Source organism: Aulonocara stuartgranti (assembly GCF_965226115.1).
Source record: "Aulonocara stuartgranti genome assembly, chromosome: 10".
Classification (NCBI taxonomy): Eukaryota; Metazoa; Chordata; class Actinopteri; order Cichliformes; family Cichlidae; genus Aulonocara; species Aulonocara stuartgranti.
The window spans coordinates 34,110,038-34,134,427 of NC_138946.1; the positions used below are offsets into that span (position 1 = coordinate 34,110,038).

General features: G+C 44.2%; 1 protein-coding gene across 5 annotated transcripts in view; it reads right to left on the bottom strand.

The window, feature by feature from the left end:
• The window catches only part of camkk1a (calcium/calmodulin-dependent protein kinase kinase 1, alpha a), a 57,052-nt gene that overhangs the window by 28,048 nt on the left and 4,614 nt on the right, over nucleotides 1-24,390 (bottom strand). For 3 of the 5 annotated variants that reach the window (XR_014279325.1, XM_082549273.1, XM_082549275.1), the window contains exons 2-5: nucleotides 10,390-10,791; nucleotides 5,131-5,178; nucleotides 3,265-3,318; nucleotides 56-107 (exon numbers count right to left, since the gene is read on the bottom strand). Coding sequence is in view for 4 of the 5 variants with exons in the window: in XM_082549273.1 (XP_082405399.1) it covers nucleotides 56-107; nucleotides 3,265-3,318; nucleotides 5,131-5,178; nucleotides 10,390-10,677 (442 nt within the window). In the remaining variant the exon portion in view is untranslated. Of the gene's footprint in view, nucleotides 1-55; nucleotides 108-3,264; nucleotides 3,319-5,130; nucleotides 5,179-10,389; nucleotides 10,792-21,234; nucleotides 21,295-24,390 lie in introns of all 5 variants that reach the window. The other 2 variants (XM_082549274.1, XM_082549276.1) reach the window with 2 other exon arrangements.

The following is a 24,390-nucleotide window of genomic DNA, read 5'->3' on the forward strand; positions in this document are numbered from 1 at the left end:
CACTTTCTTCAGCTTTCCTGGTCAACAGAATGAAAAGAGAAAAAGCAGAACTCACGAGGAAACCCGCACTGCTTCACCAACTTCTTCTTGGACACCAGCTTCATGGCCTGAAAGTAAAAAGTTATTTAGCGCACGAAACAATGATGTTTGCAACAAGCAAAAAGGCAACGCATCAGAGAGGGAAGCACACAAAGCCAAGAACGTTAACGTATCGCAGCCAGAATCATCGTGTGGACGCCGCCTTCGCCCCAACGTGCACAAACATCAAAGCAGGAAATTCTCCTTTGTACGAAGTGAAGGCGGCGTTTCTCAGCAGATCTGAGGAATCTTTCATGGAAAAACCAAGCGGCTCCTGGAGCACAGCTGAGTGTGTGCACGTCGTGTCGCAGTGATCCTGGCCTCTTGTAAGGAACTGGTCATGCAAAGGAAAAGGAAAGTAATAACATTCACTGCATGTTTCTCTAACAGACACTCACAATATCAATGTGAATCCACTGATTCGTAATTTGTGGCAGGAGGAACATTTTCTGCTATTTCTACACCACAAACTGTGACAGTGATGAACAGCCTGCTGGTTTCTTGTATAACTGGTCGCCATGGCTCTGACTGTGCACAAACGAGGTTTGGCAGAGAAGAAGATCCTGCGTTGTGCACAGTTACATGGTGTTCTGCCTGTGCGTAAACACACAATCAAAATGTAACGCGAGCCTGGCTGAAGATGGACTGTGCACTGAGGCGGCAACGTGACTCATGTGTGGCGCCGATCAAAGGAAGCCAAAAGTGCGTCAGCAGCAAATAGATGTAGTAGGAGGTGGATAAGAAGGTTCAAATGACTTAAGGCATCGTATCGTTCCCATTACTGCACCACTGAGCCTGCTGCAGAGCCTTCAGCGCTCTGATCTGTAGGTTTTTCAGTAAACACGCGACACATTAACTTTGCTAACAGATGAAATAAGAAGAGCAGAAAGGTTGGATCAGGTAATCTTTACTGACAGGCTGGATGAGCTGCAGGGCAAACTCCACTTTCTGTGCAACATGCTGGAATTTGATGAAACAAAAACTGAATTAGCAGCATGCACCACGTAATATTCACCGATACCACTCACAGCTTTGTTTTTGCACATTTCTGGACTACGGGCACATCACGTGTTTGGGTTCCTGCAGTTTTCCCTCTGTACACCACACCAATGGGTTTTATATCAAACTACAAGTACGTGACTGAAGTGAGACTTTCAGCTTTATTTCACTTTAAGGGTTTAATAAAAGTGCTGCATGAACCCTTCAGCAATTAAAGGCTTCAAGTTCATTGGACAACTAACAGAATGTCAAACATGGGGACTGCTGTGATCACCAAACGCTGCATTTGACCCTGACATGATGCAGAGTTCAGTCTCATCCTCAGTGAGGACGAGAACACTTCATCATCTGTAACCTGCAGCTGATGTCACCGTGTTGGTCCTGAAACGCCAAAATTAAAGTTGGACCAGGTTCAGTATCGACCAATCACATTGTTGTGATGTCATAGTTCTGCGACATGGAAAAAGCAAAATACAAAAAAGTGAGGTGGGGGTGAGGGGTGGAGGTGTGGGGGCTAACGTTATGGTTGTGGGGTAAAGGAACAACAATTACGTCATCGTTTGTGGACTTGATGGATTGGTGTACGACACAGTGACATCATATTACGCAGCTTATTTTTCTTTCTGTGTCACAAACAACAACAAACTGGAGCTTCCTCTGCCTTTAGTCAAATCAAATATCTGTTAATAATTAGCTCTTCAAATTCACTGCTCCCAACTTCCAGGCAGGAAGTTGCTTCGCCTTGGCGCCCTGACAAACAGCATCGCCACATTCGGATTCCTGCCCATCAGGTGTGGAGCACAGTGATTATACAGAGGACACAGGGTGCTGCAGAAACATACACAAAAAATGCAAATCCTATGACACAGTTTGTTTTCTGCATACTGAACATCAGGTACATGATGCATTTACTTCCCTTTAAACTGACCACGGCTGATCACGAGTGCAAACACTTCGTTGTCCTCAGCGACAGCGCGTCCTGTTGAGATGTGATCTGTCCTCTGTGAAGCGAGTGACGTGTGCATGCTGTACGTGGGCTCAGGCATTCTATCAGTTTAATGTTCTGCCAATTCAGACTGCCAGGAAATATAATCACCCTTCATGTCACCATTACTCATCTCCTCCTCTTTTGATTCCCATCATTGTTATTTCAGATGCGCCTCTCGTGTGAGCCAGTCTGCATCGGCCCACAGCGCAGGAAGCGCTTCCATCAGTTTCAACTATCAGAGTTAAACACGAGAACGCAGTGAATTGCAGACGTGTGCAACAAAAATTAGACCTTTCCCACACGTATGTAGAAATCCCGCCGGTACACGGGAAGCTTTTAATTCATTCATTTTTATTTATTTTGAAGAATCAGACGGCCAGCGTGTGATAATCAGAGTCTGTTTCAAACACGTTAGTCGTGCTGGACCTGAGTGTGAGGAGTTAACACGAATCTCAGTTACCAATACAGCTCCAGTATCATCACATGCAACTGCAGACCGGCTCCGTCTTCAAAGCAAGCGCTTGTTAGACGTCGAGTTCACAGGTTCACACAGTCAGGGTAGTTTTCAGGAGGCTGGACACAAACTGCAGCTCTCCACACTGGACATTGTTTAAAACTGCATTTCATTACCGTCTCAAGAGCCACGTTTGAGCACTGCCTTGTTTGACTATTTTCCTTGTTGTATAGAGCTCGCCTGTGTCCTTGGATAAACATCCTGTTCACTACCATGCAGCACCAGGACAAACTCCTGACTTGTGTTTAGCAGTGAGCTGCTGCTGCCTCTGGTTCAAAAGTACATCTTAAACCGTCGACATTGATCCTGCTGCACAGGGCAGCTTAGTTATGTTAAGGTAACAGCTTACACTTGGAGGGACACCTGGCAGGAACGGCCCAAAACAAGCTCGTGTTTGTGTGCTGGCTCGATGCAGACTCTGCTGGTGAACTGGCCACAGAGCAGAGCTGCTTTGAAGGGAGATAAAAGGGCCTGAGATGCACTTTAAATGGCAGCAGACACCACTCTCACTCCCAAGTTTCTTCCACAGCAACTGATGCAATTTAAGGGATGAAATTCACAACAAGGAGAACAAAAATAAAAGAATCTATAGCACCGGTCCTCGGTGGAGGCAGCAGACTGAGAGAGGCTTGATGAAAGCTTAAAGGATGCTGACGGTAAAACAAGCTCCCACCAAATAACTTACATAATGTTTGTCATCATCTTCATTGTAGGCAAGTTTTACCACACCATAGGAGCCCTGCAATACAAAAACAGAACAACACATTTACAGGCAGACCAGCCGAGCATTGCAAACATGAAATCTCTACTTTGAGTTTGTAGAGATTTCATGTTTGAGCAGCTCGTGAGCAGGACTGCTCAGAGAATCTGTTCAGATTCCTAAAGCATCGCTCGGAGCAGACGGCAGCGCCACACTGACAGAATGTTTTCGAGGCAGCACCGTTTCCACTGAAAGACAACATTTTTATTCTCTGGCAGCACAGAATGGGTCCTCCCACACACACGCTTCCCGAGGATGTGTGTTTACTGCCAGCGCTCTGCACCGAGGAACCGACCGAATGTTCAGAGAGGTTCAGTAATCATATATAGACTCTGATGCCCGGACAGCTTAAAGGCGCCACTTACTCACTTATTTGTTCTCAAAAGTTAACAGTCAGGACTTTGATGCAATCCACTGTAATACGCACCGCTGCAGCTGCAACTGACATTTTTCTCATTTAATATGCACAATTTTACTGCTCGCTGCATTTTACAGTGCAACTGTGAGTGAAGCTTCCTGCTTGTAAACTTGGACGTGTGGCCTGCAGCTGAGTCGCATATAAAGCACGCAAAGAGAATATACAGCAAATATCAGTCTGACAGTATTTGTTTCCCTCTCTAACCTGTTTGAGACGGTTAGCCTCGCCGGCTACAATGCGCACTTCACACAACTGGATTTGGTTTTTCAGTTGTACCTCTGCTCTGTTCCCAACACGACAAGTTCCTCCAAATCCAAATCACAACAGTGTTTCTCTTTAATCGCGACTTTCTGTGCAACCTGAAAATATCGACGCTCTTATGTTGCATTTACATGCATTTCTGCTTCAAAACACAAACACCTGAAAGCACTTTGATTTTTGCTGTGTGCTTTTGTCATATCAGGGTTTATTATCAGGGTATCAACAACCCATAAGTCTGACATCACTTTAATCTGAGCTTAAATTCATTTTAGGGGTCATTATAGGTCCTTCTAGGCAGTCGCCTTAGCAACGTGTCTATAAAGCAGATGTCTGGTTTTAGGAATAATTGAATGAAATTCTGGGATGTGTAGTAATCAGGATACTTTAACCACCCAGTCTCTCCTTTACAGCCTCTTTGTTTTTGCTTGGACAGTCCTATTATGCTAACATGCTAAAGCCACTGTGGATCTGCTAGCAAGCCAATGTTAGCGGTTATCGACAAATACTGCAGCGCTTCAGTACAACAGTGCTAGTCTGTGACTTCTCCATGAATCTGTGGTCCAGTGTTGGCTTCAGGCATGTGCTCACCCTAAAGCTCCATCCTCCTCCTGCTTTACGGCTCTCGTCTAATAAATGAGTAAAGGCTTTAATGACTTTATCCCATAGCAGCTGGGTCATTTCTATATTCTGACTGAACGTCTTTGTGCAAACAGAGTCGTCCCTGTTGGCTATTAGAAAAAATGGGCTGTTTGCAGCACTTTGGCTTCACAAATTTAAATGTTTTTCTTTGTTTCTAAAAAGCTGTAAAAGACGACACAGCCGAAATGTACAAATATGGAGGATAAAAAAAATGTAATGGCCCTCCTGGGCTGTGATGCACCAGCTGAAACTGGGTTGTGCAGGCCTTTGGTTGGTGATGCAACATCCAACAACACCCAACCACAAATAAACCCACACGTGGTAATTTGATGGGTCAAATTTAGGAATGTACAGAACAAAATGAAAATGGGCCACGCTCTGCGCTGTCCATTTCCTCACATGCAGCCCGACCTCTCCTCAGTTACTGCTGCTTTGTAAACTGAATGGAGGCCAAGGGCACGGATGGTACTCACCTTTCCAATCTCACTCTTCAGCTTATACTGGTTCAACTGGATACAGTCCTAAGAAGCAAGCAAAGCAGACAAACATGAAAAATCAATAAGGAATCATTTCAGCATCTAAAAGCAAAAGAAGAAACAAAATGTTCTTCCTGCTCGTGTGCTCACACGTGCACTGAAAGTTATTTATTCCTGACCGTAGGTGACGATGCAGTCTGCAGTGTGTTTACCGTCTGCAGATCCATTAGTGCTACTGCTTAAACGGCTGATTTGCAGTTCCATAGCAACCACTGCTACAGCAGAGTTAGCCAGGGGCACGGCACAGGAGGGGAGGGGGCAAGGTGAGGGTTGGGGGTGTGGGGACAAAGGCTGTGGAGTCAGTAATCAAAAGGTGATCACTGCTCTGTGTGTGCGTGTGTGTGTGCGTGCGAGAAAGCAGTCGTTTTATTTCATTACAGCTGGGGGGGCGGCGGCTTGTGAGCGAGCCCAGTCGCCCGAGGCGTGTTTACAGAATGAGAGGTGGTAGCAGAACACGGATGTTAGCGTGCAGGACGAAAGCACCAGCTCACGCTGCAGGACGGGACAGGCAACGTATTTTAGAAAACGTTATAATGTGGGTTAATATCACTGCTGGTTATCTTAGCGTCGGCACGGCAGGAGATGTGAGGCTGATGCGCTGCCGCTGTGCAGCACTGTGGACTATTATGAAGGGGACAGAAGACTGAGGCTTGGGTACAACTCAGAAAAGGAGTGCTGTGATTGGCTGAAGAGAGATAAAAAGACAAAAATGAAAACAGGGCAGTCAAGGATCAGAGGGAAAATGAAGAGATTCCAAAGAAAAGAGCAGCAGGAGGGATTGTTTTGGATTCCCAGCTTGCTTGCACATGCTCAGTGGATGCAGCGCTGCAGTTAATACTCTGTCAGGGCTGATGGAGAAACAGGGTCATGCAGAAAGCCTTAAATACATCTGCCACTCATGCACATATCAAGCTGAAATGCTCCACTGCCCCACGCTAAATCTTTAGAGGGGGGCTGTCACCGTACACTCACACGGCTGCCCCAGCTGTCATCGGTTTCCCTGCAGACCTCAGCCTGTCCTTCGTCATCTGCATTCATTGCTAAACAGCTGATCAATATCAGTGCATAACAAATACACACTCGAAATCAATGACCAGGCATTAAAAGTCAGCAGCCTGAGGACGTAATATTAAAACCAAAAGGAGAATTTGTCAAACAGCATCCGAAGCCTGAAGGTGCAAAAATCCATTTTACAATCTGTTTGGACAAAACTGCAGATGAGGTGAAGCGAGACGAATTTAGAGTAAGAGGGTTTATTCTGCGTTGGTTCTTTACTCCAAGCTCCCCCCGCTGCTGCATTAACATCATTAACGTACATGTAGTCATACAAGAAAGCAGCTTTTATGGTAATCTGGTGTAAAAGCCTGCAAAATGTATCACGCTGCACAGACAAACACAAGCAGATACTTAGCAGCAAAGGACTGCCAAACTCCATCCCGAGAGTCACGTACAGTTTCCACTCACGAATCCAGCACGCAGTATTCCTGCTTGGAAACATTTTACTGGGGGGCATTTAGGTTAGCATGCACTGTTGCCGGGTGCATTCATCTCATTGCATCAACTCTTCCAGCAGACTGGGTCGGTGCATTAGTTTCCTCCTTTTACTGCAGTCAGTGTAATTGCATCTCTAGGCCCATAGACACTCATGTCAAGTACAATTACACCGTCTCACAATGATGCCTGTTTTTGTCCTTACTGTTGATAGTGTTCTTCAGATCCTCCAAACTTTAAAACACAAATCATTCTCTTAAAAGTTCCCACGGTGCACGGGGAACACATTATGAACAGACTGCAAGTACAGGGAGAAAAGACAGCAGGAGGAAGGTGACAACCTGGTGACAACGTTTCATCATCTGACTTAATGCAGGACTTCCTAATTTACCAACAGACGTCTTTTTTTGAAGTGGAAATAACAGGATGTAGATTTTAGACAACCTCTTTCATTTGGCTCATTCTGATAAGCCTACAAAGGTGTTTGCTGCGTCTTCCTGTCTGCTTTTACCAGTCGTAGCAAACCTCTTTCCCACCCTCGTTCTGCACATCCAGCGCGAACGCTGAAATACGAGCAGCACGAGCCCTTTTTCATGGTTCAGTGCAGGAGCTGCAACTCCATTTGCAGATAGGAATGGACACAATGACAGGTCTGCGAGGCTGTGGCAGCAATGTGATGAATTCAGAGGGGTTTCCTGTACTGGCAGCTGTCATAAATATTTTATGTTCAATCTGAATTGGAAAAAGCAGAGAGGAGACTCGAGAGTCACCCAGAGCCACACGGCACTGGCAGCCGGTCTAACAGACTATAAAGGCCCCGAAATCATAACAGGTGACAAATAATGAGAGTCAACACTGTGAGACACAAAAGCATCACTGCTGTCAGAGATAGGGCTGCTCAATTAATCGAATTTTAATCACGATTACGATCTGGGCTTTCAACAATCATTAAAAATGACTGAGCCGATTATTAGCCCCTCCCTCATGCTTTACTCTCGCGCTGCTCCGTGTGGCAAATCAAGCGCACTGCTCTGCATTTCGAACACGCCTCACAACAATTAAGAGGACCCGAGGGAAGCTCGGAAAGCTAAGCAGAAGTTATTTGGAGAGGAGAGTGACTGCCGTTGGTTGAAAAGAGAGGTAAAAAAAAAAAAAACTTAAGTGGTGTGGAAACATTATGGGTTCAGTCAGACGTGGATCAAGTAGACACAGTGTGTAAACTTTGCTATGGTGGCTGCACCACAGAGCAACACTGCAAAGTTCACATTTTTCATTTATTTCTTATATTGCAAACATTTGCACTGTTATCAGTATTTGCACACTATTTTATATTATTTTTTAAAGTCATTATTCAATACATTGTTATTGTTAAACCTTTAAAGCCGGTCAGAGCAGCATGCTCGTTTTGTGTAACTATTTTTAAATCCCTGTAGAACCTGAACGCTAAGCTAGCACAATAAATTTTTTTCCATATGAAACCAGAGGAGTTGTACTTACTTCTTATGCCATCAGCTTGTCCTCGGTCACGGTTTCGTTCCACATATAGCTTTGCAAAAATTGCACAAAAAGAGCTTGCAGGAACAAAAACATAATATTCCAGAAACACGCTTTGCCGATCCTATCAGCTGTTCGTAACACTTCCCACATTGAAAAAGACGTCAACGTGAACTATCGCAAGTGACGTCATTTTTGCGGAAAATGTAGTTTTTTACTTGTAGGCCTTAGAACTCGAATTGCACTGCTGGAAATAGTTTATTTTGATGCACATTCTTTGCAAATTTGCATCATAGGATTGTTTTTTGTTTTTCCTGCAGTATATAAAAATTGGTGTATCTCCAAAATAAAACTATGAAGACACTCAAAATAAATTTCCTGTTGTTGTAAACTATTTTTTGCAACTTTTTTGTATTTAAAGTTTTGAGGGATAAACCTCTTAAATTTCTCCAAGTAGAAATATATGTAAAAACAAAAACGATTTTCAATTTTTTTGTAGTTTATTGCACTTTTTTGCAATTAATGTAGTTACTATGGACTTAATGCATACATATTATTAAAATATGGGCTATAACAGTTGTATTGATGTATAGCAACTTGAAATGCTCCCACAAATGGCACTACAGCATGTAAAAAAATAATATAAGCTCTGGCGGACGAAATAAATATCGTCAAATAATCGTGATCTCAATTTCAGTGAAAATAATCGTGATTATCATTTTTGCCATAATCGAGCAGCCCTAGTCAGAGACTCAGGTTTAAGCTGCTTTCTTTCACATTTCAAGACACACGCGCACGCATGCACGCGCACACAGAGCTAGCTTGATTTTATGCAAAGCTAACTAGTACAGGCAATTATGTATGCAGCCATTTCCTCAGGATACGTGACTTTGTTAACTTCAACTAATAAAATACACCAAGCAGCGAAAGCTGTTGTGGCCCCAGAGGCAGGACTTTCCTGACATGTGAGGCTCAATTTATGCTTCAGCAGGAAATTTACATTCTAACCTGAGATGTAACTGCAAATCCCTTTGAAACCACGCGACTAACCTTCAGCATTGGTTCAGACTTGCAGCTCTGCAGAAATGTAGCCACACATCGCGCTGACCCAGCCCGCAGCTGCTGTGATTGGCCAGCTCAGTACCTGTTCAGTAGTTCCTGTATGTGTCCAGTTACAGAAGTGGAGCTGGCACCACATATGATACACACTGGTACACAATGACATGATAATTAACACACACCGCACCAGCATCAAGGATAAATTCCACCGACGAGTGGACGACTGCTACAAAGACGCCCCACAGAAATGTAAATCAGCCATAATTCAGTAAATCAGTCGTTACACACTAGATGCAAAACTGTTTTTGATAGTAACAACATGCACTTTAAACAGATTCATTAGCTTCCATTGTTTGTAACAGTTAACCTTTGTGCTCTTCTCCATTCGCACTGAATGTACCAGACGTGAAGCAGCAGCAGCCGTGTGCATCACTGCAGGTTTGCTGCTCACTCGTATGTCCCTGAAGCTCCGGGAAGAAGACAACGAAGCAGGTCGTTTGCAACCTGAAGGTTTCTGTAAAACAGCACGACGAGCCTTTACCGTGCCTACACAAATGTGAAACCACAGAGCGTAAAAGTGGGGTCTTTGAGGCCGAGGCTCGACATACAGTGCACACACGGGTCACATGTTTAGCTGCTCCCAGGCTGACCCTACGTCTCCTCTGGTGCATTCAGCAACACGACGCAGGCCTGAAAGCACGTCGTGTCCATCTAATCTGATAAAATTGCTTCTTTTTTCCTGCCCCAACACTCCAACATATTATCACAGCACACGTGGACCAGTCCAGACTACATTTCAGGGACAAAGCTGGAACACTGTCGCACTCACACACCGCCTGTAATAACAGACGCACCATCCTACAGGATGTGCTGGTGGTGTCTACTTTTGACAACTGCTGTCATGAGCAGGACAAGCTGCCGTCTGTCAGCGTGCACCTCACTCCCTGCTATGATGCCACCTGTCACACCCAAATTCAGAAACCCACTATCCCAAATCAGAAGCTGTAGATGGCAGGAGAAAAGACTGCATGTGGCCAGGAGGTGGTTAGCACCTAGCTTCATGTCTTTAATGAACCTCACACTGGTACTGCTGCGCTGTGAAAGGAAACGTCACATATTTACACTGAAGCTGAAAGGCGATAACAATCTCACCTGGGAGTCAGATATGGACACCCGTTTACTCTCCACAGTAGGCCTGCGAGGGGAGATGTGCGTCCTCTCCTGCAAAGACAGCTTCCTCCCAGTCAGGTGAGGCCGCGTCGGAAGAGGCCGCTTGGCCTGAGCCACGTCCTGCTGGGAGCCACCGTTCTTCGCGCCGCTGGCGGCTGAGCCATCCGAGTCTTTTGTTGTCATGGCGGCCATGATGTCTGTGAGACCGCTGGTCTGCGTAGAAGAGTTCGGGTCCAGCCTCTCACAGCCAGCGTCACGGCTCATAGCCATGATGGCTCAAGACGTGGGAGCTGTGGAGAAGCAGGTGGCAGGGAGAGGAACAGGCCAGTGCCCACCAGCATCAATGTGGCCTGGGCCAGCGTGCAACGCTCAGGGTCTCAGCGGCTGGAAAGACAGAGACGGGAAAAAGACTGAGCTCAGTGAGATGCACTATGCATGCACCTGGTTTGCTTTAAGGATGATTCACTCTCCAATTTATCTCTGCTAAATGAATCTTCAATCTGTTTATTCGCCAATATGCTGCAGAGAGGAGTTAATAAAAATGCATCTCCATAAGCATTTGCAAGGAACTATAAGCATTTGTCACATCACATGTTCATATATTCAGAACAGGAATCCACGTTCTACCTTTGACTTCTACCTGCAGACTGTTGTCTGTTAAACACATTCAGATCTGCACGACAGGTCAACACTAAACGGACTGCTGCCCCTCACACCCACATTCACACGAGCACCTCCAAGTGCTTTCAGTCTAGCACTCACACTCATGGATGCGTGCGTGAGCGTCTTGGGGGTCGGTGTGTTGCCACAGGGACACTCTGGCCTAGCAGAAGCCCTGCTCTGCCTCCTGAGCTGCAGGCAGCCCCGTGTGGTTGGTTCAGCTTGTTGACCTTATCCACAAATTAAGAGCTACAATGAATTGATACCAAATGCAAATTCATTTATGAAACAATATGGAAACTGGCCATAAACAATCCAAAGGCTTTAATTCTAAATGGTTAATGAAGCATTGTTGTTGAGCCTCTTGAATTAACGATGAAAGTCTGCATGCTAGTCCCTTTTTGGCTGCTGAAAACTTTAGAAACAAGCCTTCTCACAGTCTTAGTAAAGGGAGCCGGATTATCAAAGATTTCGGAGGCTGCTGAAGGTTTGCACGAAACACGGCTGCAAAAAAAACGCTTAAACGTAATCAGTCAGTTCAAAGAGGAAATGTCATCTCTGCGTGGGCGGGTGGGTGGCCTGGTGGTTCATGAGCCTACAAATTCAAATTAATGTCTTCATTAGAAAACCCAACCCTGTTAGTGAAAAGCCTTATTATGCTTCATGCTTTCAGTCAGATGCATGTAGGCGGACCCAGGCAAAAAATGCAAACAGACAAAAAGACAGACAAAAAAAAAAGACTGAATGCTTTGTGTGCATAACCACACATTTTAGTGCAATTTGTTTACTTTGCGTTTCCTCTTTCATCTCTAATCAAAGTCTCACCATTAGCAGCAAACAGAAAATAGCTCCCCAGTACACCCAGCTCAGGTTTTGTTCTGCGCCTAGCCCGGCCATCGAAGCTAAAGGGCACGTAGCCGTCAAACACCATCTATGAACAGCAGGAATCAAGAGTGCTTTCATCCTAAATGGACCACCTGGGTCTGTATGTGTGCTGTGAAAAGACACAGTATGAGGAAGTCACATCTGAGGTGTTGAGTAAATGGGCCGTGTAATGCTATTCCTGAAGTGTGTCAGGAAGGTAGAAGCTTCATAGTCAAAAATAACACCGTGTTCCAGTTTGTCCAGGTGTGTCTTACTGGTTCCTGTCATCCCACTGCCAGGTCTCAGTTTCAGCCGCTCAGCACTAACGCATAAATTAGCGGGATGGCAGCATCACTTTGTTGGTTCATCACTTTGGTTCAGACCCTGTGGTCTTTTTTACCACGGGACTGATGCGGCGCTTTTGCATCAAATAGAAGCTATTAGCTACCGAGCTGACAGTGCTAACGTCTATTCAATGCAGCTTTATTTACAAAGCGCCAGGTGCTTTATATTGTAAGGTACCCAACCACCATATGACCCCTATGAGCAGCACTTTGGCGACAGTGGGAAGGAAAAACTCCCTTTTAACAGGAAGAAACCTCCGGCAGAACCAGGCTCAGGGAGGGGCGGGGCCATCTGCTGTGATTGGTTGGGGTGAGAGAAGGAAGACAGGATGAAGACATGCTGTGGAAAGACAGTTGTGCACATACAAGACTTGTTTAAATTTCAGAGATGTTACACTAGTTCATTTCCTGTTTGTCAGGGTTTGCGACACGCGTCCTAAAGCAGTTTTAGCTACTGCAGCAACCTGAGGGCTTGATGACACGTCAGCACGACGTGACCACACGAACATCATTCACAGGTAATGGGATTAGTTTTTGAATGCCTTATTCCATCTTTATACTCCGGGGATTGGAAAGCATCCTTAACTAACCTGCTAATTCATCACAATTCAGGGAAAGTGAGACGACCGCAGCCGGTCTCCAAAGAAAACAACCCAAACATGGGAGTCATGTTTGGGAAAGTAATTTTTCCCTGCAGCACCAGTACAGTACACTGGATCCTAGGGACCCCCTACGTGGACTCCTCTGTAACAGTCACTATTCATGCAAAAGTATGAATGTCAATGACGTCTATATCGATTTAGCATGTGTCAGGACCACTTTGCACATTAGAATTTACCCTCTTCTATTTGCATATTTCCAATGCTGATTATTCATGCTATGTAAATTGCAAGTACTGGATAAGAAAAAACAACCTTTAAACTGGCAGCAGAGATGGGAGACGCATTGTGTGCCTCCTGACTCATTTGAGAAAAACAAAAAGGATCTGTCATATTTTGCTTATTTCTTATCGCAGCCAGTGATTATGTGTCTCTTGAAACGGGTTCTTTCCACTGCAGCAGCATTCAACACGCTGCATGTGTGAGCCTGGCAGAAGTGGGAGGCAGAGGAGAAGCAGTGGTCTGGTTATTCATTTTAGCTGCACTGCGACTTATTTGTTCACAGAGGCAGGTAACCGCACATTTCCGTAACGCAGGACAATATGCTGTTAGGTTTAATATTTCCTCTCATTCATCTCAACAGATAAATGCTTAAGAGGACAGGTTCTCCTCTTCACAGCACAGCTGTGAGACGCTGTGACTGCCACACTGACAGGTCGAGGTTCCTACATATTATTTAATTTTTTCAATTTCATCTTTCTGAATATTGCAAATTCTTTCTCTCTGGTACAAGAAAATCCGATCTCTCCTGCATGATCAAGCCACAAAGACGGACACAGCTAAAGTTGAACCCCAGGAAGCAAACGAGACATGTCTATATACTGCAGGTATAGAGTTACTGTAAGATGTGGGGAAGAAGAATGACATATCTGGTTCTGCTGCATCAGTTTCTATTGTTTTAATACTGAGAGCAACAATGTAGGAACGACATGCTGAAAATTCTCCTTCAAAGCGTGATGTCACAAAGCGGCGTGGACACTGTCCAGTCCAAATAAAGAAATTCAGGCCGATCTCTTTGGTCATGGCTTCAAAACTTTGTCTTTTGTTGCTTAGCGCAAGAGCTTCACAGCTGGCCGCAGTGCTCAAAGACAGCCTGGGACCAGATTCTGACCAGAAGTTTTGGATCAGCATCTCCCAACCAATAGGAATGCACCATGAAATGAGGTACTGATTACCACTAAACCAGCTATTATTGTGAAAACTGTGCAAAGCGTGCAGTTTGTAAATCCTTCAGTAAAGAAAGTCAAACTGCAGCAGCGACTCTGATGACGTCGCAGAGCTCACATCGTGAACATGGAAACGATGCATGTAGGAACGTGCATGCAGCACAGCCGATGCAAACCTGTTTGCTAGAGTCAGGTTTCAGTTTGTTGGAATAAAATACTCCCGTTAGTGAAATTTCAGCATGTAGGTGATTTCAAGGGTGGGAAAAGATTTAGAAATGGAGCCTTTGATTTTTGTTTGGCACAGCTGAAGTCTGCTGCAAGCCACAGAGAGGTGGTTGATTTCTGCTACTAAGGGCTGGACGGATGATTGTTTCCAGTGTAACGTTTGTCAAATCTCACTGTGCATGTAAACATGGCAGCTTGTTAACAGTTACAGGGTCGTTCCATCTCAAATCATTCGTTTTCTTCAGTTTACATAAAAATGTTACGTCCAGCGTTTGGACGTATATAAGGTCAAATACTCTTCTGTCAGCATCCAGTTTCCTGTTACGTGTACTATATTTAAATTTCACAATGTCGAACATGTTTTAAAATGAAATTCTTCATCAGAAAAATGAAGAAAAACTACATTGACATTACAGTTTCCTAATCATAATAGTTTAATTATAGAAAATGTTAATAATTTCATATATACAGCAACATGAAAACAACGTGTACCATGTTCTGCAGAGATCAATGCTTTCATTCAAAGCTCTGCTGCAGATGCAAATGTTAATGTTTAAAGCTCAAACAGTATCTTTGTCATCAGGTAAACAATTATAGGAAAAACAGACAGAAACCAGAAAGAAGCTTGAGATCCTCTGCAAAGGTTTTAAAGCCTTCTTTCATTTCAGTTTAGACTGAAAGCAGCTTCAGCAGAGCCAGTTACAGCAGGAAGGAGACGGCTGAACAAATGAATCCATTTGGCTTCCATTAGCAAACCACTTTCACCCTTAACCTGCCTTCAATTTGTCTCCTGTGCCATTCGTGTAGACGGCAAACACAGACATCAAGGCCAAAGTCAAAATAAAATCCTGCATTCAAAGAAAGAGAAGACAGCGTGTGGAGCAAACTAAGGCATCCAAGGAGCTGCTCACATGTTGTTTTTCATGTACTGGGTCTGCTATTTCCCCCTCTTTACCTCATCTGAGGTCTCTGTGGAGTGCAGGGACACAGCATGGTCCCTGTCCAGCAGGCTGCTTTCTGAAAAACACACTTTTACACATACAGTAGAACTCACAATATACAAGAAGACAGTGAGAACAGGGGCCATGGCTCGGGTTTCAAGTCTCGGAGCACTGATCGATCACTCTGTTCTACAGTAAAACCTCGGTTAACACGTCAGGATAAAACGCAAATGTAACTGGGGGACAATCTTTCAATCTTTTTCGCCTTGTTTGGCATTTGCATCACTCATTAACGGCTTGATTTTACGCGCACCGCTGTGTTTGCTGCGTCCATGCGGTGGTATGGTGAGAAACAAAGAGCACATACAGTAATGATGGAACATAAAGTGTAACTGCAAGCCTGCAACATAACAAGAGGAAGCAAAACTAGATGGAAGCAACAGTTTTTAACATGACCGGGGACGGCTCGCTGTTGGAGCCTCCAATGGACATTAAAGGGACGGCAGTGTGCTGTTGGAGTTAAGCCAATATAAATATATATATAAGCATCTGTATAGGCTGGTGCACTGAGACCGAGTAACACAGTCTGCAGCAGGCTTGTAGCACAAAGCTCATTTAGCAAGCTTTAGCATGACTAAGCACGACTGTGGCCGTGACTTGTGGGCTGACTAAGATATTATTTATCTTTGGTCAACACAGTTCTTTCTGTTGCAGCGCAGCAAACACGTTCTCTTTGCTGCAGCAGTTTTGTGCTCCTGCTGTGGCCTCGGGACTGGAACTGGCTGTAACTAAACTAACAACAAAGTCGGTTCTCTGATTAGAACAATTGAAACGGGCTTTGGCTTATCTCAGACTGTGAATTACAAGTTGACTCTTTGAACTTTGGTGCCTCCTGCGCTCACAGAGCTGAGAGCAGCGTGCACATCAGACTGCTGCATCTTTGTATATGCTGCTGCTTTGGATCCTGCTACATGCTATTAGCATCTGGTCCTAATCAAAGTTGAGATCAGTGCTAGGAGGAGCGTTACACTAGCCTGAGCTCATTGTCAACGTTCACACCATTAAAAAGCATTCAAAGCTGATTAAAAGACAAATGTCAGTAATAACTGGGTGTCTAATTAAAAGGGCACTGAAATCAAATTAACTTCATTTGTAAAATGAAATCACTAAATGGACAATTTGAGCACATTAGTGTCACAGTTAGCCATCAGTGCCAAGCTGCTGACATAAATATCATGAAGACCACGCCTGTGGCAAGATTTTGTCTTAATTTGTGACCAATTTAGTGTCGGGTCAATTTCAAACAGCAACAATGTTGTGCTCCTCATCCAGGACTGGGAACAGTGAGCGGGAAGAAACTGACTTTATGTGGTTCGGTCGTAAGAAAATCTCTATTAGTACCATTATTTTACTCAGTGAGAATCTTGTTACAAGAAAACACATTTTTACTCCAGGGTTTTAACTGCCACGAGGCCTTATCCCATGTTTAATAGAAGGCCGCAATAAGTACAAATCAATACATTCATCTACTTAACATCAAATGAGTACAACTCATATTACACTAAAGAGGTTCTTCCCTTGCTGCTCTACTATCCATGAGCCTACAGGCTGATCAGGTATTCTCCTGTCACATTTCATCTGCCTCAAATGAAGGACGGGTGGATAACATCAACATATCACCCTATTAGAGCACTTCGCTCTCGCTCTGCAGGCCTACTTGTTGTTCCTAGAGTATTTAAAAGTAGAATGGGAGGCAGAGCCTTCAGTTTTCAGGCCCCTCTTCTGTGGAACCAGCTTCCAGTTTGGATTCAGGAGACAGACACTATCTCTACTTTCAAGATTAGGCTTCAAACTTTCCTTTCTCCTAAAGGCTGCTGGGGGATTCCCATGATGCACTGGGTGTTTCTTCTTCACTCACTGTGTTAACAGACCTCTCTGCACTGAATCATATCTGTTATTAACCTCTGTCTCTCTTCCACAGTATCTCTTTATCCTGTCTTCCTTCTCTCACCCCAACCAATCACAGCAGATGGCCCCGCCCCTCCCTGAGCCTGGTTCTGCTAGAGGTTTCTTCCTGTTAAAAGGGAGTTTTTCCTTCCCACTGTCGCCAAAGTGCTGCTCATAGGGGGTCATATGATTGTTGGGTTTTTCTCTGTATGTATTGTTGTCCCTTACAATATAAAGCACCCTGAGGTCTCTGGCTGGTGAACTGGCTGCTACTGATGAATCTTTGAGCAAGCCTATGGCACAGTGTGGATTTTACATAGTTTCTGTGTCTACACGCACACACACACACACACACACACACACACACACTTTGTTTTTTGAAAAAGCATTAGGGGATACTTTGGTTGCTCTCTAAACAAAAGGAATTTGGCTTTTTTGGCTTTTCCCATGTTCCACTTTTTGTGCAACTAGAGGTTGGTGGTGACAGTCTAATCATCGGAACTGATCTGCATCAACTGACACTGCAGCAGCTTAAGGGCCTCTGGAAACAGCAAGAGTACTTTGTAATCAGCCAACAACTGTGGGCACATTTAAGGGATATTCTCATCTCTATGACTGATGAATGTATTTGATGTCAAACACGACTTATTCTTGGGGGACAACAGCTAATGATGACAGTTTCCTACACGTCTCAGAGTCAGCAGTACTCTGCAAACCACAGCTCCAAATGCTGCAATGAGCCACCCCACTCCCCCCTGAGAAACTGTGACCTGATGAAAACTTCAATGATTACAGTTTGTAAATAAAAAAATAAAGTGTACATTTAGGCATGAATTAAAACCAGTGAAAGCACCAAAGGGCTGTGAGGTTTGTGTGTGGGGACTGAAATTGTTCAGTATGTAGATGAAAAAACATGATGGGAAAATGACAAAAAATAAACAAACATCATCTATAGGATGTAACTTATTACACAAAACAAAGACCTTTGAGACCACGTCCTCCCAAACAAAGACTCACAGGTTCATATTTCTGATATCCAGTTCAGCACAGGAAGTTCAGATGTGTGAACTAAAGTCACAGACTCGAGCTGCACACAGGTGCTGACACTTGCTGCACACTTTGCAGTGTGTTTGCCCGGCACAGACTAATCCCCGGAACTCTTTCATTCAATCCACAGGATTATCTGGCACCTGTACGAGACACAATTAGCTGGAACCATAAACCTGTTAAACACGTTCTTGTCCACCCATGCGATGGGCAGGAAGCTCCGCCCCTGGGATCCACGGGCGACGATCAATGTGAGTGGACAGAAATACACCGGGGGACAGTCCCAAACAAATCCAGGACACCCTCTCCAGTGTTGGTTACCTCAGGCATTATAAGCCCAGGATTACACGGGATATGAAACTCCAAACAGGGAAGTTGGATGAGCCAATTATTTCTCCTGTGCTCACACTCATGAGTCGGCACCCTGCAACAAGCCTGACCTTCCTGGAATCTTGAAAATGTTACCCGACAGGGGTTTCTCTAATAAGGACAGACGGGAATGGGACCACCCCGCCCTCCTGATCTGCAGAGTTGTGTTGTAGAGGACTTTTCAGGTGAGGCCGGCTCCACCCTCTGTCCTCGTGACACTGCTCAGGCTGACCAGTGGCACAACCTACGAGCTGGTGACCTACTTTTAGAAAGCGTTAGCACAGGCTTGAGTCCAGCGGAGACGGCAGGTTAATACAGAAGACAAACCGAGTGTTATCCATCTCTTGCAGACTCTTAAAATTCCCACTTACGGCTCTCAAGAGGATCCTGGTAATCTGTGATGATTTGAACCCGCAGAGGATTAATGTGTTGCTGCAGAATGAGAAGCCATCCATCCTTCCCATTGAGAGTGATACACTAAATCCCCCAAAGAGCCACAATATCCCGGTGATCTCTATCCATTCTCATTGCTGCTGGAACCCTGTGGTCAGGTGGAAGGGACGCTCTGATGCACAGTGGCTGGTGAGGCTGCAGCTTACAGTCAATAACGCATAAGACATGAGCAAGAGATAACCTAAATTCAGAAGTGTATATTGCCACCTCTGCCTGATATGCTTTTACTCCTTCACCTGCTGCTAAAACGGCTTCAGACCATTCAAGTCATGGACTGCTACAGCCTGGAAGGACCCGAACCCAAATCCCCAGTGCCAGGACGATCACAGGAAAACCCTTCCTGACAGCAGGTCGGCTGTTTCGGGGACAGCAGTGATCATATGACCTGTATCACTATGAGATAATCAGCAGTTACAATATACGGCAACGTTATTCACTTACTTTTATCAGTTTATGCACTCTGTAATACAATGTTAGACTGCCCAACAGCAATGTCCAGCAAGACTAGCAGCAGTATGTCTGAAAGTAAGAAAGGTTTCTGTTCACAAGTTTATTTTGTTTTCCCAAAAAATTCAGGAAGCTTGTAAATGAATTATGCAACGTGTAAATACGTCTATTAGGTGGATGCAAAGCAAACTCACAAGAATCGTAGTTTCTGGGTTACAAAGCTTTTAATAAAATAAATCATCAAGTTAACCTCGAAGACCACATTTGAATGGATTCTTAACACGAGCCCACTCTGCACCATTGTAACAGGAATCATTCAACATTTTTAAGCTTTCGTGTTTGCAGACAGAATGTCACACACACACACACACACACACACACACACACACACACACACACACACACACACACACACACACACACACACACACACACACACACACACACACACACACGAAAAGGAAACTGTTAGTCCACGTTTAACCAAAGTCAGGGAAGGGAGACTCGCATGCACCGACACGCACACTTGGTTGGACAGGCTACCAAAACAACACAAAAGCTGAAATTAGAAACACAATAAACACAAACAAAATGCTATTTGATTCTCAGCTAATAAAACTTTGCTGGATGTTTTCGTAGACTTACATGATGTCAGTCTGGCCGTGTCTGGCTACGCTGCTAGCAAGGCCAAAAATGTGCATTAAAATGATGACAGTAATCTGATTCACCCACAACTACAGGCTCCTGTTCCCTTAGAGCAAAGCATATAGCTAGACGCTGACATTTCCATTTGGCAGAAAGGTTATCGTGCTTGTGCTGTGAATGGCTGTCAGGTGTGTAAATTTCATATGCGGCAGCCTGTAAGAGGTCTTGTGCAGGCTTGATGTTCTGAGATGAGACAGCGGCGCATTAAGTGAAGACAGTGTTCTCCTTACACGGCACACGGTCGCATCGATACGGTTTCACGCGCACGTGTGTCTTTACGGTCTAATGAGCATGACAGTGTGAACGGGTGGAGATTACAGGCGTCTCAGTGACAACATGACTTAACGTTCATGGCCTCCAACTGTGGATAATGATCTAATAAATGCAATTAGCTGCACATTACACTTGACATGTAACGGAGAGTAACGGTCGTTCCAGCCTGTGACCAGGTTTGGCTTTCTCTGCCAATAAGCTCCTTTGTGAAATGCATTTCAGAGAATTCTCGCTGGGGGAAAAAAGACATTTTTCCAAGCTTATATGGCCTTCACAGGATTGTAAGCATCGTAACAAAGGCAATTGTTCAGCTGTTATCTCTTTGGAACAGATTTCTTAATGTGCATTTGATGTGTGAAGAAAAAAAAAAGACGACCCCAGCTGGCCTGAAGATCCTTACAGGAACAAGTGGGTATGTTCTTTGTGTGGGGAAAGGTCACAGGCAGAGGCCTGCGACGGCAGCGCCACGAGCAAGCTGCTGATATCAGACAGGAAGCAAATGTTTAGCCCTCGATGACTTAATCATGGCGCGCCCAGAGAGGGTCTTTACAACATTTTTCAGTCTTTGTGGAAAACTGGCAGATAACACACATTATTTAAAAGACAAGAAATGACAACTCAAAGTCACCAAAGACACAGTTGTATGGTATGAACTCGAAACCTAGAAGAACCATCTGCAACGATTTCAACAATGAATCCTTTAAGTGGTAGTTTTGGGCAAACATACCTGAAGTGTTTCAGCTTCATATCTTTATAAACTGAATCTGTCAGCAGGTTACAGCTGCCACTGAAACACACACAGCCACTGTAATTAGGAAACCTCGCAGTGGAAAAAAGGAACTGGCAATATACATAAAAACAACATTTTAGAAGACTTTCTTTTTTACATTTGCTGATGGCAATCAGTGATGACTCCATCGTGCCAGCCACATCCTTCATCCCACTGATATCAGAGCCAGTTTATTCTCGAGAAATGTAAGAAACCCTATGGGTTGTAAGCCTTTCTCTTCCTTTTTAAGTAACGTTAGCAGCAGCATTGAAAAGTCTGCTATTCTCTACCCTTATGCCAGCTACAAAGAGAAATTTTGATGCAGTAGCCTGGAGAGAGGAGCTGAGGTTGGTCAATTCTCTGCAACTCTCACAAAAATAGGCTTCCCTCTGTCAGCTGGCCCAGGGTTACATGCTGCTCCTCCTCCAGGTTTTCATCAAAAGATTACCAGCTCTTTCATGTAGGTCCATCGTTCCTGCAGAATTATATTTATACAGCAGTACAGCAAAAGCACCAGAGCAGGAAAAAGTAGAGAGCATCATATAGAGAAGTTGAAGAGCAGCGTACTGTCAGAGGAGATCTTAAGCTGCCTTGTTAGAACTCGGCTGAAATCACAACTGTGATGGCCATGGGAATCGATTCCTCCACCTGCAATGCCCCCACCTCCACTGCTGTCTGCACAGATAATTTACAGCAGCAGGAAAGGTGTATACTTCTTCTGTAATGTGTTCATTTGTGATTTTGATGTTGTCATGCTGTGAGATACATTACAATATTTTCCACACTATAAGGCGCACTTAAAATCCTTTATTTTTCTCAAAAATCGTCAGTGCGCCTTATGTATGAATTCTGGTTGTGCTCACTGACCTCGAACCAGTTTTATGTGCTACACGGCGCACAAAGATCTGACAAAAATGTTTTAGTACGACTTTGCTAAGCTATGAAGCCGCACCGCGTGATGGATTGTTGGAACATCACGGCTGTAGTCAGGAGCCTCGCAGAGGAATCTGGGTCCTAAACTCAGTCTGTTTCAGGTCCCAAAGTCAAACGAACACTGCAGCATCACTGAGAGTTAAAAAATGTCTAAATCCTTTCATCTTTAATAAAATCATCAGTGTTGCTGCTTTACCAGGTGTAACAATTAAGTTTAACATCCAGGCATCCATGAAAACAGAATTTATTACACTTAACAGAGTTGGAAGTTAGGTGGAAGCTAGCGAGCTAACTTCCTGCTAAACATGATATAGCATGTTCTGACTGAGAGGTTTCTGAAAGAATTCAAACGTACAGCTCTGCTATCACTTCCAGCATAAATGAAGACAGAAAACTAAACAGCAGTGACGTTTGTAGGGTTACTGAAGTTGGGCTAGCTGGTATATAATGATGTGCTACGTGATCGCTAGCGACACAGCTATGTTAGCATAAACACAGTGAAGCTGGAGGATGAACGCTAACTTTTTTTCCACTCGATAAAAGTTAACGTGAAGGTTCCCGATGGTTAGAGACAAATGCAATCGCATGGCAGGATGCTGTAAACCATAGGTGTCAAACTCTGGCCCGCAGCCTAATTACATTTGGCCCCTGCAAAACGTATTTGAGTCCATAAGGAAAGATTCATTCTTATATCTGGAGGAAGATTTTTTTTTTTTTCAATAAATATTAATGTTAGCCCGCGACTTTGTTCCAGTTTTGAATTTTGGCCCACTGTGTATTTGAGTTTGACACCCCTGCTGTAAACGGACCAAACTTCAGTCAGGAGAACAACTGAGATAATCCATCCACAATACGAGGTTAGTCATTCATATACTGCAACAACATGGGAATAGATCAGCTGCAGAGGATTCAGCATTAATGAATCAATGGTACAGAAGTGGAGGAAGCAAGAAGAATGAGTTGAGGAAAGTTTGACTTATCTGGCTGTTTGGTTTCGCTTAATGCGCCTTATGGTCCGAAAAATACGGTAACTGTAAACCAAGTACTGCATCTTGGTGGAAGGGAGAATTACAGTATACAATTTATCTCACGGTGGATATGAATGTCTGAACCAAACTTCTGTGCAACCGTCGATTAGCAAACACTTGAATCCTCAGCAAGGCAGGAATAATTAAAGGAATGAATACAGCCCAGTCTTCACCGGTGTGGTGGACGGACTGACTGACATTGCTATCCCACGAGCCACAGTGATAGCATGACCAGAAGCATGTGCAAATGACACTATTACTTAATTTGAAAGATTGAAAATCAGATTACAGTTACTACACATTGGGACCGTGTATCTTAATATACTGTGCTATCGCTAATGATCAGGGACTGCAAAGCAGGCACTTCCATCTATATCGACATGGAACCAATCCATTTATTTAGGAGCTGAAGCATGCCAAACACCCCCTGTTTAGTGCAAAACATACCTGGTCCCAAGTCTACCCATGTATCACTTGAAAATTGATGTAAACAAAGACAATACCATCTGTTTAAGCCCGTCTCATTACTACTACATGTTTCACATAGCTGCCACATGTAGGTTGGGTGACAGAACCTTCTGCCAGTGTGTGGGCATTCACTTGAAATAACTTGAGATATGCATTAACTATTTTTATCTTTGTACCATTTCACTTTAAACGAGTATCTCCCTGTGTACTGTCAGGCCCTCTTTAAGGAAATGAAGTGAGCTAAAAATATGGAACAGGTGGTGAGTGCTCAGAGCAGGTAAGGCTAAACCCAAAAGGTGTTCGCTGTGACCAGTGCTGCAGAGGGAAAGCCGATGTCGGGGTTTGCAGGGGAGTTTTCAGCATAGATCAGCGTCTCCAGAGGGCAGGCACACACTCAACCACACATTTATTTCAGTTAGCTCCCCGGCCCTGGGACCGTGCGAGAGAACGACGTTAGCAGGACATGAATACAGACACAACTTACAGGGATTTAAGAGCTACTTGTGTTATTTTTCTAGGAAACAAATTTATTGCATTGCTGTCATACTGCCAGTCTGACAACAACGTGTCTTTCTAAGAGTACTACTATATCGAACCGTATGGATTTCTGTAAAATCACAATGTGGTTACGCAGCCAAAGCTTCAGGAAAGCCACAGAAACATACTAATCAATACTTTAATTTTG